The sequence below is a fragment of the Orcinus orca genome, chromosome 21 (genome assembly GCF_937001465.1).
Source record: "Orcinus orca chromosome 21, mOrcOrc1.1, whole genome shotgun sequence".
NCBI classification, from domain to species: Eukaryota; Metazoa; Chordata; class Mammalia; order Artiodactyla; family Delphinidae; genus Orcinus; species Orcinus orca.
The window spans coordinates 3,003,185-3,018,565 of record NC_064579.1 but is presented as its reverse complement, the minus strand read 5'-3'; the positions used below and the strand labels follow the sequence as shown (position 1 = coordinate 3,018,565).

General features: G+C 58.7%; 1 protein-coding gene across 13 annotated transcripts in view; it reads right to left on the bottom strand.

Annotated features, from left to right (window-relative positions):
• Positions 1–3,939: 3,939 nt before the first annotated feature.
• ANK1 (ankyrin 1) overlaps positions 3,940–15,381 on the bottom strand; it is a 211,331-nt gene continuing 199,889 nt past the window's right edge. For 6 of the 13 annotated variants that reach the window (XM_033415392.2, XM_049704179.1, XM_049704174.1 and 3 more), the window contains 4 exons: positions 11,693–11,776; positions 10,684–10,749; positions 10,241–10,378; positions 3,940–4,377 (listed from right to left, as the gene is read on the bottom strand). In XM_033415392.2, the coding sequence (XP_033271283.1) occupies positions 10,277–10,378; positions 10,684–10,749; positions 11,693–11,776 (252 nt within the window). In that variant the 3' untranslated portion in view covers positions 3,940–4,377; positions 10,241–10,276. Of the gene's footprint in view, positions 4,378–10,240; positions 10,379–10,608; positions 10,750–11,692; positions 11,777–12,360; positions 14,006–15,381 lie in introns of those variants that run through there. The other 7 variants (XM_012538780.3, XM_049704176.1, XM_033415393.2 and 4 more) reach the window with 5 other exon arrangements.

Here is a 15,381-nt window from a genome sequence, read left to right as displayed (position 1 = left end):
ACGCGCGCGCGCGCGCCAGAGAGAGAGAGAGAGAGAGAGAGAGAGAGATGGGGGGGTGTGGGGAGAGAGAGGGGGAGAAAGAAAAGAGAGAGTGCTCTGGAACCTATGTTCATTCTCAGAGGGTCCACCAGCTCCTGGTCCCCCAAGTAAGCATCTAGGAAAAAGCGCTCTGGGGGGGGCCCCCCCTGCGGGCTCAGGGGATGCTGTTCTGAGGTGTCCAGGCCCCTTTCTGTGCACATGCCCAAGCCTCTGGGGGAGTGTGCAGTCTGGACACGATGCTTCGCTTCCCTCCTCCGTGCTGGGCCGGGTAAGTGGGGAGGCTGGACTTTGGGGCCTGAGAGCCTGGGGGTGGGAACCTGCCCGGCAGCCTGGGGCAGGGGGTGGGAGTGGGGCATCTCTGGGAGTGCTGGCTGTGGGTGTTTCCTGGCTCTGACTCTGCCTCTGCCTCTGGGCAGCCTTCCCTGATCCCTCTGTCCTCCCTTTCTCCTCCTCTGAGGACTCATTTGTGCCTCTGTCATGTTCTGCCTGGCTGGGCACCTGGGATGGAAACCTCTGATGACTGAGATGGCCGCTGATTCAGTGGCGGCGCCTGTGCCGGACTCTAGGTTGGTGTTCAGTAAATATTTGACGGATGAGACTAGGTTGAATCGCCGAGCACCCATATGACTTTCTCTTCCTAATGAATTTTTACAACATACAAGGCTCTACTGGGGTCTCTCTCCTGTTTTACCAACAGGGAAAATGCAGTAAATAACTTGGGTCATTTCTGCACGGAACAGCATCCTTTCCTGCAGTTTTTTTAAAAATGGTAATCAGCATGTCGCTGGTCCGGACATGCAAAATGACAGGAGAAACAGCGGCTGCCTGACAGATGGACTTCTGTCCCTCCTCCGCCTGGCGGTCCCAAAGCCGCTTCTGACCAGCCCATGGTCACCCAGGCTGAGGGGAGGCTCCCCTCTCACAGAGAGCCGGCTCTCCCCATGCTGCTGTTATCTGCTCGGGCTGGAATTGGCCATGACCCTGTAGCGTAGATGACGTAGGTTAACACAAGAAAGACCCCAACAAGGCTGTGGACCTTGTTTTTCTGGAAGTTTGGATTAAAAACGAGAAAATTTCTTATCGGTCTGAATTGGCTGCGCTCCGAAGCTGCCCATCACAACCATTTGGGAAACAGCTCCAGTTCCCAGTGTTGCTGCAGGAAATCACCTAGGCATTTGTGATCCTGAATCTGTGCTTTACAAAACCCTCTGGGCGAGGCCAGTGCACAGCCATGGCTGGTCCCTTGGCCTGGATGTCTTTTCTGATGCTGAGAGAGAAGCTTCACAATCAGAGTGAGGGCGGGGAGTGAGGAATCAGAGTGAGGGCGGGGAGTGCCCCTAGGACCCTGTGACTGTGATTTGGCCACCCCCCGACCCCCCACCAATGATGGGAACTTGTGAGGAGGAAAACCTGCAGTAAATAATTTTATTCTTATTTATCGCCAAGCTTGACAAAGGCATTTGTGTTCAGGACTCCCAGGATGACAAACTGAAGAGACTTTTGCAATCGCTTAATCCCTTCCCCCATTTGACAGATGAGGAAACTGAGGCCAGCTTGGTGACCAGCCTTGCATGAAGTGTTAGGAGCTAGTTGGGAACAGGGCGATTTTCTTGGAAGTTCTTGAACTCTGAATGGCATTGCCTGCAGTGGCCAGATGCCTTCACAGGGAGCACTGTGGGGGAGGGTCCCCCTTAGTGTATGCCCGCTGTGGGCTCAGCCACGTACCCTGGTGCTTGTGGCGCGCCCCCCTCCCAACATCTTGGACTTGCCCCATCACATGGTCCTCAGGTGGGACAGAAATCTGCTCTACCATCTGCGGGGTGGGGAGTGCCTCTCCTAGAGTGGGTGGTCCTGATTAAGGGGCTGTCCAGGTTTCCAGAGAAGGTGGGCGCCTCCCTGCAGACTGATCACCCCCAGACTCCCCCAGCGCCCCCTCTCCACACTCCCCAAAGATGCGCCGGGAAGGAGAGATGGAGGCCTGTGCCATGAGTCGAGTTCTTTATTAATTTTGACATTTGTTCAGCTGGTGTAGGGAGAATGGTCTATACATCAGAGTGGAGTGGGGTGTGCGGTGGGAAGTCCCTCCCAAGAACAGAGCGTGTGGGAGTCAAGAAAAGAATCATTTTCGTAACAATTTAAAAAATCAAGGTGATTCCAAAACTTCTAAACAGCGTCTAAGGTGCAGACTGCAGCATTCTCTAGGCATTATGTGGCGACCCCAAACCTCTCCCCTACAGCTCCTACTAGCAGCGAACGCAGCATGCCGCCGAGGCCCGGGGGCCGGCGGGCCAAGCAGCCAAGCCAGACAGAGCGACGAGCCAAAGCGCAACCGGGGCCGGGGCCGCGGCTCTACAGGAGCTACAGGGTCGGCGGCGGCAGATCGCGGCGGGAGGCGGCCCTGCGCCTGTCTTCCTCGGCCTTCACTGAGTCCGGCCGGCCGCGGCGGGGCGGAGGGACCGGCCGGCGGGGATGCTCTGCGCGCGGCCCCTGCGGGGGTTGGGTCTGGAGCTCGCGGACCGACGCGCGCGCTCAAGCTCCCACTCCCCGCCCGCCCCTCGGGGAGCCCGGCCAGCCCCGCCCGGACCCACCAGAACACTTGTGCGCCGGGGCCAGCCGGGGCCTCGGGGGTTGGGGGGCTCTGACATCGAGGGAGCTTCTGTGCTACTTGGAAGGTTCGGATGTGTTCTGAGGACATCTCGGCAGAGAGGCAGGGAGGAAGGTGACCGGACATCCACACACAGTGGCCCTCGGGCGGACGAGAAGAGCCTGCAGTCTCCCTCCTGGCCCGGAGGGTGCCGCGCGGGGCAGGCGCGTTGTGCTGATTCGGGCCTCCCTCTGCCGGGGGCTCTGGTGTAACTTAAGGCTCTTCCCCGATGGCACCGAGGCGAGGAACAGCCAGCCGCCGTCTCCGTCCTGCCCTGACGGGGCCCTGGCCCAGGAAGGTCTCCTTCCAGGCTGGGACCTCCTGGTGGTCAGCCGTTTCTCCCCCTGCGCTGCCTCTCCAGGGGGTTCAGGGTGGGGTGTTGGTCAGATGGGGGCACTGAGGCTGCCCAGCCCAGGCCCCGCATCCCGCGGCTGCCTGGACTTACAGCACCAAGTTCGCTCTGGGAGACCTCGGGGCGGCGGCTGACCTGAGAACGGGCAGGTGCATTCCCTAGGCCTACTCCCTTCCTTCCTCTTTCACTGAGAGACAGGCTGTACTCCTCCCACAGCCTGGAGAAGTCCTCAGGAGCTGAGCTGTTAGTGCTTTGTACATACTGCTAAAGTGTTTCTATTGGTTTGCATAGTATTTATTGTTTTTCATATACACAAGGCTGATTACTGTACAGTTGACACTTTGAACACGGACTATGATATAAGTGCTTGAAGATATAGAAAACCTCTTCTCTATTGAACATGCTGGTGCAATCCTGGGACAGCCACCGGCCTTCCCCCAGCTGAGAGTGAAGACCCTTCCGGATGGGCACTGGCTCCCTCGGAGCCCTACAGCTAAGCCTGGGGGTCCTCGCCTCAGAGTCTTAAGTCCCTAACACGAGGAACCCCGAATGCACTCTGAAGGTAATGATTTTCCATTGGAAGATGATTAATACTGAAACTGGCAGAGAGAGAGAGAGAGAGCGACAACATAAAAAATTTCCAGTTTATCCACAGGAGAGTCTATACAACTTCGGATGTCACAGTAAAATCTGTGTGTATACTGAGCAGAGGGGAGAGGGGTGTGTGTGTGTGTGGTGTGTGTGTGTGTGTATGCGTGTGTGTGTCCTGATGCCATGTAGAGAGTTCTGGAAGGTTCGGTCCACGGGGCAGCGGCAGGGCTGGTCACACGTGGAGCGTGGAGGTGTGGGGAAGGCTGGTGGATGAGGGTAAGGGATTAAGGTGTGGAACTGATTTCATGTCTAGTTTTCTTTTTTTTTTTTCCTTTCCAGGAAGCTCACATGGATTTCTTACAGATGAGGTTGAAAAAAAAGTACCCTGTAACAAGTCGAAATTGAAACGATTTAAAAAAATATCTCATCCCAGCCACAAAAGAGCCCTTGTTTGCTGCTGCGTTCCGTGCTCTCCTGCGCTTGTTTTACGTCCCCCTCTCTCTCTCCCCCCTCTTGCTGCTTCCGTCCAGACTCCTGAAAGAGATCCACCGTCGCCAGAGGCAGGATAGAGGACTGTAGGTCATGCGTCTACAGTCGGTCGTTCATGCGAACAGGTGACTAAAGGACGTCCCTTACAGAGGTCATGCCGTAAGCCTCCAGGGACGTGTGCGCGGCTTCCGGGGCCTCGGTCCAGCTCTCGGGTGCATGGCAGAGTGTGTGGAGTTCAAGGGTTGGGTGTCGAGGTGTGATCCTGAGGGACACACAGAGAGGAGTCACTTAGAATTTAGAGGCGCAACTCCCAGCGAAAACCCACTATGCAGAGTTTTGTGCTGGCGGCTCAGGCAGGGGTGAGTCAAGAAAAGCAGCCTCCCCAAGCCAGGCAGGAGCTGAAAGGCACTGAGCTTGGCCCGGACCTTCCTGAAACACCAGCCATCCTTATCGCACTGCCCGACGCAGAGGCTGCCACTAGCTCCGTGCCCATCGATGAGCTCCCCGGGAGACCCTCCTGTGGGGTACTCTGTGCCCGCGCGGTCACCTGGGGAGACGTCCCCGTGTACCCAGCACCTAGGAGAGGGGCCGTGTGCTCGAGCCCAGCAAGGGCCAGGCTAGGCGGTGGCAGCACCCTGGCTTGTTCGGTTTGGTTCAGCCAACATGCATTGATGTCTCCTGTGTGCCAGCCTGGGGACCCGGGGATGGAGCAGACATGGCCTCGGGAGCTCACGGCCTCAAGGGACCTTAGCGCCTCTTCGGCTCTGGTGCACAACCCTTACTGTCGGGACCTCGGGCTCCTCTCCCCGTGCCCTTTGGATGGACAACCTCTATTGGGGCAAAGAGATCTTTGAAAACCAGATGGCTTCTCCCCAGGGGACTACGTATGTTAGGCTGGAAGACAGCAGCTTTGCCAGAGTGAAGTTCAACGCTGCAGCCTGGGAATCACAGTGACACGGGGCTCCTGCCACCCTGTGGGGCCTGCTCTTCTAGCCTGGGGGAGATGGGGGGACAACCCCATCTCCAAGCCCAGCCACCCAGGGCTCTGTCTGCAGGGACTTAACACGAAGAGGAGCTGACAATCTCCTGGGTGGGGTGGGAAGTCACTTGAGGCACAGCTGTGTCCCCGGACAGGGAGCTCGTCGTGGGTGCTACAAGTGCCAGGGCTGGGGAGGAGGCTGGAGGTGATCAAGGGGAACTCAACCCTGAGTGGTTCCCCAGGGATGGAGGGTGGGGCTAAGCTCCTCCCCAGAGCAAAAGGCCAGGCCTCCTACTGCCGTGGCTTGAGCGAGCGGTTGCCCGGGAGGGGACCGTCCCATCACCGCCAGCCAAGCCCCTCCTCCAAGTCCAAAGCCCGCACGCCCGCCTTTGTCCTCGGCTCCCCCGTCCAGGACACCATCCAGTCTCCACTCGGCTGAGGTTCTGCCCACCACCCTTCAGACCTCTCCTCCACAGGCCTTCCTGAAGCCTTCAGCCTCCCCTTCTCTGTCCTCTCCTGCTGCTGCCTTGCGTGCAGAGTAACCTCAGAGTGCGGTTAAGAGTATGAACTCTGAAGCCGGTCTGCCGGCGTTCATATCCTGTCTCTGCCAAGTTCCTGCTGTGCGGCCTCGGTCAAGTTACTTACACTCTCTGGGCCTCAGTTTCCTCTGCCGTAAGACGAGGGCAGGAGCAGGACGTACCTCGTTTGATTGTCGTGATGCTGGAGAGCTAACGACCTAGGAAGCGCTCAGGGTACTGAGTGGTACTGGATGCCGCCGTGCTTGGGCTCCAGAAATGCCCTGTCCTGTCTGTCCTCTCTCTTGTCTGCTTACTTCCCCGGCTAGAGTATAAACACTCTGAGGGCAAGAGCAAAGCCCTTACCCTTCCTACCAGTCCCACAGCGCCTACCCCAGCGCTAAGCACACCACATAGGAGATGTTATGAAAGCTTGAGCCTGGGGAAGACAGGCTACCATCTCCCTCCCACTCTTCTGCCCGGACACAGAGCAGAGGAGAAAGTTCAAGGCTGAGAGATCATTCTAGCGTAACCGTTCTTCCCATCTCTGGGTGAGCTGAGGCTCCAGGAGGAGCAGGGACGGCCCCGGCGGGAGCCCCCCGGCAGCAGCAGGGGTGGGAATACAGTGCGTCTCTATTAGTCTCTAATAGAGCCGCAATCTGCAGCTGCGTCCAGTACTCTGCCACCGCCCTGGGTGCCCCCGCACCCGGTCTCACCCTATAAACGCTTAGAAAATAGCCTCCTGCCACTTCTAGTGGCCGTGCCGGTCGGGCTTTTTTCCTCGTGTCATCTCTCTGTGCTGTGCCACCTGCCCCCTCCCCCGCCAGCGCCTGCGGCTCTCGCCTCTCTCCTCTCTCCTGCAGCCCCAGACTCTGATACACCTGCCGGGGCTGGCGAGTGAGGGTGGACTGTCGCTTAAAAGAGCAAAGTAAAACACGACCCCTGGCCTCCTTGCCCTCTCCTATTGAGATTACTAATAGGCGAATTTTCAAATTTACTAACACACTCTAGTCAGTCAGAGCCAACGCAGGTCTTGCAACCACAGTGCCTAAATGGAAAGTGTCTCTTAAAAAGGGAAACAAAACAACAACAACAGCCGTCGCATGGGTGGTACCACCAGCGCCCGGCCAGGTGCCTCTAACCCGAGGACACAGGCTGCCTGCTCTCCGCTGTCCTCTGGCAGCGCCGACACCCTGGTTCTTGGACCCACGTACTTGGGCACAGCTGCTACTGTCTGCTGCACCCCAACAGGCTTGACTCCACAGCTATTTTCAAACTGCTTAAGTACAACCAGAAAGCACCCCTCACGCCCACGCCGGGCCTCCTGCAAAATCCTTCCCGAGGTTGGGCGTGATTGCAGGGGAATCAGAACAGGCGCCTAGGATTGGGGCGTTCCACGGCTTTGAACACTGTCACCATCACTCATCTCTGCTCACCCTTCAGGTGTAAATTCTACAGCTGTGCCACGGCACCTCCGGGAGGTTTGGGAAGGAAAACCAGAATTGGTCCTAGTAACCCACTCTTCAATCGGCATCAGAATCACTCGAGCTTACGGCCAAATCCCGAGCTCCAGACCTGTCATGCAGTAGGTGCGGGTCAGGGGCCAGGAGTCTGCATCCTAACCAGACTCTCGGGCGACTGGGATGCGGAAGGCACTTTGAGAATTGGTGGATTAGGACTTGACAATTCAGAAAGTCCTCTCACGGAGAGAAACCCATCATCGATCGCCGTACAAAGGGAATATCGGCGTTACTGCCATTTCACAGCTGGGGCGCCTGAGGCTTGGGAGAGGTCAGCTGACCCGCCCCGGGTCACGCTACAAGGAAGCTCAACTGGTTGAGCGCCAGAACACACTGTTCTTACCCCTCTCAGCCATCCTCACAGTTACCCTGGTTATTTTTAAGCCTTTTTACACCAGTGTGACACACAGAGGGACTCATTTCATCCTCCCTCGAGGAGAGGGAAGCTTAGGGAGTGAAACAACATGTAAGGTAACCTGGGAACTGGAGGAGCCAGGCCTGGACCCTGGGCCCCAACCCACTTTCACTCTCTCTGAAACAGTCAATACCCCTTGTTCGCAGGAGGCATGTTCTCTCAAGTCGCCAGGAGCCCTGAATTAGCCAATACTGGGACCACCGCTCCCGAGGACAGTACAGTGCAGGGTTCCTGCCAGCCTCTGGTCACAACGGTTTTGTCAACCAATGAACACACAACCTTGTGTGTCTCTCTTTAAAGACAATGTATTTCATGTACAATTGACCCTTGAACAATGTGGGTTCAAATTGCACGGGTCCCCTTCTACATTGTTTTTTTCCAATAAATACAGTGTCTGCATTTTCATTTTACAGACCTTTAAATGAACGAAGTGTGGGGACAAGTTTGTATTGGATTACAGATCACAACACATAGAAATAAAAGAACTAGCGTTTGCGCCCAGGATTCTAGCCACGCTGTTTCAGCTTCCCGCCCTGGGGGTGAGTCATTCATCAGTTCCTTTACTTTTGAGGCAGAGAGAGGGGTGCTGGGATTTTCAACTGCCTGGGGGTTGGCGCCCCAACCCCCGAGTTGTTCAAGGGTCAACTGTATACTGTTGCTTTATTAACACTGAACTCACGTCCGACAGAGCTATAACCCGTGCCTGAACGAAGCCCCTCTAAACACGACTTCCCACACGCGGCCCATCACGGCCCTGCCGCTCTTAGGAACACAAGACAGCAGGGCCATTTCAAACAGCGAAATCACCAACAAACAGCATAAAAATGCAAAAAAAAAACCGTGACACTGAATAGACCGCAAAAAGGGCAATTGTTCAGAGTGTGAACTGAAACGGGGACAGAGAGAAGGCCTCCTTGTTTGACCTCAGCTGGGAACAAGCACGCAGGGCATTCAGTGCTTCACCACTGTGCGCGCGTCCCTGAAAGGCCACGGGAGGGAAGTGCTGGGAGTGCTAGGTTTGGGGCTACGATAAACTGTAGCTAGTAGGCGAATTTGCAAGTTTGCAGTCATTTGGAATACATCAATGCTGGGGGCCGTGCATGCTTGCGAGTGGCAGGAGGTGCGTCTGGAGGACCAGAGAGCCCTCAGCGGTCTTTGTCTTGTTCAGAGGGTAGAGCACGGCAGGCTGTCCCCTGGGCTGTCCCTCCCGAACGCTGGCTTCCGCACCACGGTCCCCACTGCACGCTCCCCTGGCCTCTTCCTGGCAGAGGCCCCAGCCCTGTGCTACAGCCTGGCTGCTCTGCTCCGTGTTCCCTAACACCCACGCCCTGGGGTGGGGGGTTCAGCCACTTTGCAGATCACCTACAGAAACATTTTTTGAAAAATGTCTGGGTTCCTCCCTTCCCCTCGCCTGGCTTCTGGGCTGCCTCTCTCCTGTTCAGGAACATCAGCAAAACCTGAGCCAAACAGAAGCTGGGATTGAAAGCTTCAGTCTCTGCCCTGAGGAAAATAAGGCCCAAGAGTGTACTTTTCCTTCCACTCTCTGGTTTTTCGAATTACTTGCACCTTTGGACTATTTCCAGGACTGATCACAGCTGACGTCCTAAACCAGCAGCCCGGCGGACCCCTGGCAGTGTGGGGGTTAACACTGTGACCTCCTTAAGCTGCTGAGAAGTCAGGTCTAATTTTATCCTATAACTGGATAGGCCAGACCTTTTTCTTTTGCCCAAGTGCTGAGGGAAGCCCGGAGTCAGCACTTCTGGGGGCTCGGGAGGCGGCGGCCCTGCTTTTTGCCGAATGCGGAAGGGGAGGCTGCTGGCTGCGGGCCCAGAGCCAGGCCCTGGGGGTGTAGGTGACAATAACCCGGTGCCAGTGGGAGCTGGGGCCACGTGCTTCCTGCTTCCGGCTGACTCCCACCCCGACGCGCCCGGTACTGAGCTGGCCCGAGCTGGGCACAGCGAAGGGCCTCGGGGCAGCTCAGTACAGGACCCCTCAGGGAGGACGAAGGTCCGAGCTGGCCCCGAAGCCCCCAGCACTGCTCAGCCCGCTGGAGAGCCTTCGCCGCGTCTTCCCGGCCTCCCTCCCTCACTGCACATCACGCCCCCGCCCCCCAGCCATCAGCGCTCCCACAGCCTCCTGTTAGCTTTGCCTCTTCCTAGAAAGCAAGGGCGCAACATGCTTCAGGAAATACCAAGGAGGATGGGAGCCTTGGGTTCAAGGTTCAAGGCACAGCTGGGTTCCAGGCCTCTCCCTGTCCAGCTCTTCCTGGCCACGTGCGCTGAAACAGCACAGCCTAGCAGACCCCGCTGCACCCTCCAGGGCCCCGCCCCTCCTCCTCCAGACCCCCTTGCTGGGCTTCCAGGGCAACGTTCCTACTGAGATGTACCGAGTGCTTCGCACTCACGGAAGCACTTTTTCAAATCTGTATTTTTGCGCTTGCCGAGGAACAGGTCAGCAGGTGCTGCTGTTTTCTCTCGGAGGCAATGGAGCTCAGAGGCACCGTTAGCAGGTGGGAGTCTGTGCTTGGAGCCCACAGCGGTGCCTGGTCCTCCTGCGTCATGCTGGGCATCGGGGAGGGGCTGGGAGGGGAGGGAGTTCCAGGAGGAGCGGGGTAGGGGTGCGCAAGTCCGCAGCCTCTCAGCGGGGCGTCGCGGGGGACCAGGCCATGCAGAGAAGATGGAGAACGACGGCATTACCTCCAAAGAGGCCATTCCACAGGGAGGGGCTCGAGATCACTGTTTCCCCCTTTTGAGGCTGGCCCGCTTCACTATCTGAGCCCCCTTCCTGCCCTCTATCAGGTCCGGCTGCAGGCTACTGTACCCTCTCAGCTCCACCTGGAGACAGCATTGCAGACACAAGGCAGGACAGATCACACACAGAGACGGCAAGAGAACACAGGCGCCCTACGGAGGTGGTGGGAACAGTGCCACCAGGGGCAGGAGGCTCGAGGGGGAGCAGAGAGGTGAGAGGTGAGCCCCAAGGGGGCTGGCGCAGAGGGCAGCAGGAGTCACGGGCCGGCCCCTCGGAAGAGCGAGGGCCTGGGAGGCTGCAGCTCGGGCAGTACCTTGGCGTGAGTCATAAAGTAATCAACACTGGCCTCCATCTCACTAGGGTCCTCCAGGGGCCCCCCAGAAATCACCTCCTCGGGCTCCTGGGTGCCATCGGCTCCGGATGGATCGACGTGGAGAACAACTTTGCGAATGATCTGCAGAAGAGAGGGAGGGCAGAAGGGGCTGGGGAAGCCGGCCAGCCAGAGCTTGAAAAGAGCAGGTCCCGGAATGAGCTGGGGGGTTAGAAGCAGCCTTTGTCCCCAGGTGCCCTTCCCTGAGCGGTCAAGATCGGGGACGGCCTCTCGCCCCCATCGGGTGGGGAATTCGCACTGGGCAGCCTCAGAGGGGCTGGAATTTGCGGGGGGGTCTTACTGAGGCTCATGGATGATCGGGGTCTCACCACCGCCCCCCCGACTTCTATCTCTAGCCCAGGGCGGTCCATCCTGCCTCCTGGTGTGCTGGAAGTTTACGCCCTCCGTCTTCCCCTTAGGACTGGGAGCCCCCGAAGGGCAGGGCATTCCCGTCCCTGGGATCCACCTGTTCCCTATTCACGCATCCAGATATTCCAACGACAGCCTGCTCTGCACCTACCGCGTGCAAGCAGTGGGAGGTGAGAACACACACGAGCATGAAACTCCCCATGCAGGAGGGAAGACGGGGTCCTGCTCTGACCTAGCATGAGCCCCGGAGCAACACAGGCCTGCCTGCTGCCCACACCTAGCACTGTGCCCAGCACCCGTTAGGCAGAATCACGTCTCCTGGTGTAAACCTACTGCCAACCCCATGCATTCCCACGTCCTTTTATCTCAGGAGGCCCACAGGGACCCCCGTACTGCTGTCATACAGCTGTTTTCAGGGCCAGGCATCACAGGACTAGGTTTGGGGGGTTCCACGGGGCCCGGTCATTCTGGAGCCCAGTCGGAGGAGCTGAATTCAGGCTGAATCAGGCAAGGTGGCTGTAAGGAATGTCACATCTGGACTGTGGCAGGTGTTTACCCCTCTGCTAGGGCAGCAGCAAGAAGCTGGGGGTGAGTCCACCGCCTTTGTAAGCTTCTAGCCCGCCTGCCTCTGCCCAGCTCAGGGGGACTCTGCACCCACCTTCTTGGTGACGACGTTGCCCTGCTCATCCGTGAAATGCTCCTCTGTCACCTGCTCCCCTGGAATATTCTGAAGCTCATCCCCCTGGAATTAGAGAAAGGGAGAAAACTTGAGATTGATAAGCAGGAATTTGGGAATAAGGACAGAGGATGAAGAAATAAAGTGGCGCCAGCAGTAGCCACAGTCCCACAAGTCCCCATCCTGGCAGGAAACTGCAACTCGCCGCCAAACCAGGCTCTGCATGAGGGGCACCCCGGGGGGTCCTGGGCCCAGGACAGGAGGGAGCCCTGGGCTCCCAGGAGCGCTGCCCCGGCAGCGGGGGTGGGCACAACAGGGGCGATTATGCGGGATTTACGGAGACGGAGGGAGGCCCCCGATTTCTACTCCAACGGCTCTTGACAGGAAAGAACCCCCTGCCCCAGACGCCTTTGCCCAGAGGGTGACTTGCTGCCTCACTGGGCTGGCTGCGGACAGAAGCAGGAGGGGACCGGCTTCCTAAGTCCCGGAGCCGAGCCTCCTCTGCCGCGTCGGGGAGTCGGGGGTGGGCCGGGAAGGGAATGCCGCCCAGCTCCGGCCCCGCACGTTCCACCCGAGGCCCGCCCGGCCTCTTCCAGCAGGCGTCCTCACCAGCGTCCCGCACATCCCGGCGCTGCCCCCGCCTGGGTTACCTTCAGGAGGACCCGGCGCCGGACCACCCTGGTGGAGATGGTCTCCTCGTCGTCGCTCAGGCCCTCGCTCTCCCCCAGCTCCTTGTCCAGCTCCTGGTGGATGTGCTTCAGCACAAAGCACAGGGAGCCCCGGACGATGTGCATCACGTTCTGGCAGCTGACCAGAAAGAAGCCCAGCAGCACCAGGGTGACCAGCAGCTGGGTGATGAAGGTCCACATCGTCACCTCCTCACCAGTCTGGCCCTCCGGGGCCTGCGCAGCCAGGGGGGCCAGCCTCTCATTCTCCTCTGGGACTCTGGAGGCCCCCTGGGACACCCTCCATTTTCTCCCCGCGAGGGAGGCGGCAGGGCCCCTAGTGGAACTGCCGCCAGAGTGCCCTCCTGCTGAGAGCCCAGCTCTGCCCTCGGCCCGGGTGACGTCAGGCTCCAGTAATTTTAGCTCCCAAGCCAGCTGCTGGGCTGTCCGGCAGGGCTAGAAGGAAGCAGGCAGGTGTGCATGTCCTGGGCGCTGGAGGCGCGTGTTAATGTCACCGTGTGCGACACCAGCCCTGAGAGCCGGTGGCCCTGTGACAGCTAGAGGCAGCTCTGCCCAGGAAAACTGTCCCATTCGGACTTGGGAAAATAAGATGTCTCCAGAACGTGGCTACTGCTGTGTGTCCCTGGGCTGCTACTGCCATGATCAGAATGATGTCACCCCGCTCGCTCACGGGATGGGGCCGGCTAACACCCTGGAGGGTGCAGGGTTTGTTTCAAAAATAGCCCCTGGTGAGTGATTTGCTCAGGCCCAGCTCTGGGAGTGCAGGCGTCCAGGGAGGGGCCTGGGAGCCCGTGCAACTCCATCAGCCCCTCTGGCCTCGGTCCCCGCTTACGCGGCACAGCAACCCCAAATGCAAGCATGTCACTGGTGTGTCTATTTAAGGCCTGTCCTTAAAGGCTCTTCCCAGGCTGGGCTGTCGACACCAGGGCAGGAACCATGCTCATTAAACTCAGCTTTGCAGAGCTGACTCCCTAATGCAGCCCAGCAGCTGCGGCTGAAAGGAATTCCCCTCCTGGGATCAGGCCGTTCCTCTCTGGCCTGCAGCCGGCGTGGCAGAAAGAACCGGGAACTGGACCCGGCACACTGACCCTGCGGCTTCCCGCTGAGGGGCTCAGGGAAGCGGGGCGCCTTCTCTGGGCCTCGGTTTCCCCGGCGGTCAAACAGGGGCGGGTTCAGGAGCTCTCCTCCCGTTCTGAGAGAGCCGGGGGGTCGCACAGTTTGTGAGCCCACCGCTAGGGGTGGTGACAGCAAACACCCCACGCAGCCCGCTGCCCAGGAGGGGCTCTGTGTGCGTTTCACACACTAACGGTTATGCCTGCAGCACCCCCCATCGCATCTCTGATTTTCCCATCTCACACAAAGGAAACGGAGGCACAGAGAGGTCGATAACTTGCTACGTGAAAGAGTAAGAAAATGAGGGTCACATTTCCAGCTCCGACCCCGGCACAATCCTGCCTCATCTCCACAAGAGAGCACCTGGGACACAGAAGCCACACGTGCAAGGGGGCACGAGAGCCCTGGGTCTGAGCCCAGCCTAGGAGTTCAAGGTCAGATGCTGCCCACCAGGGCCGCAGAGAGGGACTGGCTGCCTTGCAGGTTCAGGTCCCCAGTTATACCCCACTCCCCGACCCCATGTTTTTTGAGACTCACTGGAAATCCTAGCAAACAGGTGCTCTGCAAACGGTCACCTTAAACAGGGCTCGTTATCATCCCCTGAAGCCCTGGCAGATGACTAGGAAACAGCTCACCTACCCTCCCATCCGCCCTAGGCAGGGAGGTGCTGGCTCACTGGGACTGGGGGTCAGGAGGTCCCAGACTCTCCTGGGCCTCAGTTTCCCCATTTGTAAATGAGGCAGTTGGGCCAAATGACCTAGAGGGTTTCTCTCGCGGTCCCCTGGGGTGGTCCTGCTTCCTCTCCAGGCCTCCCCTCACCAAAGCCAACCGCAGAGACGCTCCTTCCCCGGGACTCCGGGCGGGGGGCGGGGGCACAGACCTGGAGTGGGGCCATCTGTGCTATGGGACAAGCGCTCACTACCGGGAGAGGCAGCAGAGGGTCCCGTGGAACAGCCCCTCGGCCAAGAACGCACGGGGTGGCCTGGGGTTAAAAAATGGGTGCAGCCGCCCAGCCGTCGGTGGTGCGGACTCGGCAGGGACGCCTTCTAAGTACCACCCTGTTTAATTCCTGGCAGCGCGTGGCAGCCAGCAGCCCAGGTCATCGTGGAGCCCGCCTGGTCCTGGGGTCCTCAGAGGTGCCTTCGAGGCTCGGGCTTGGACAGGAGCGAGGGGAGGGGAGGAGAGGGCAGTGGAGGGGAGGGAGGGTGAGGAACCAATGCTGACCGAAGAGAAGAAGCCAGGGAGGGCGGAGCACATTGTTACGTACGCGTTAAAGCCACACGTGCACAGAGCAGCGACGCGAACTTTATAAAAACGCACGAATTAAAAAGACACGTTCGTAAGATGTCTGGGATTAACGTCAAGATAACGTGGGGGGACCCCTCGGGGGTGGGGGTGGGGCGATGAAACCAGGGGGCCGCCAGCAGGCAGTGGCAGCGCCTGGGCACTGCGTGCGCGCAAAGGTGACAGACTGTTCTGTCTGGTTTGGTATCTATTTGCAATCTTTCATAGTAAAACTTGTTGCCAAAACCACATTAAAATGATGTCTATGGGAATGGGGAGTGAAGATAAAAGCAAATAAATAAAATAAATAAGTAAGGAGGACTGAAGGGAGGCCAGGAGGGCGGAGGGTGCAGGCAGCTGGAGCCTGTGCTGGGATCGCGCCCTCGGTCCCAGCCTGTTCCACCCAGGGAGCCCACCCGCACGGGCAAGGAGTCCCCAGTGAACCCTGGCGACAATCCTTCTCTACCTCGTTTACACAAGGGAACCTGGGGCGGGACAGTGGCTGGTCCTCGTCCCTACAGACACGGTGGGACCCGAGTTAGCCTGGCCTCCAGGTCTCTGGTGCTAAGCCCTTCTTCCTAAACCACG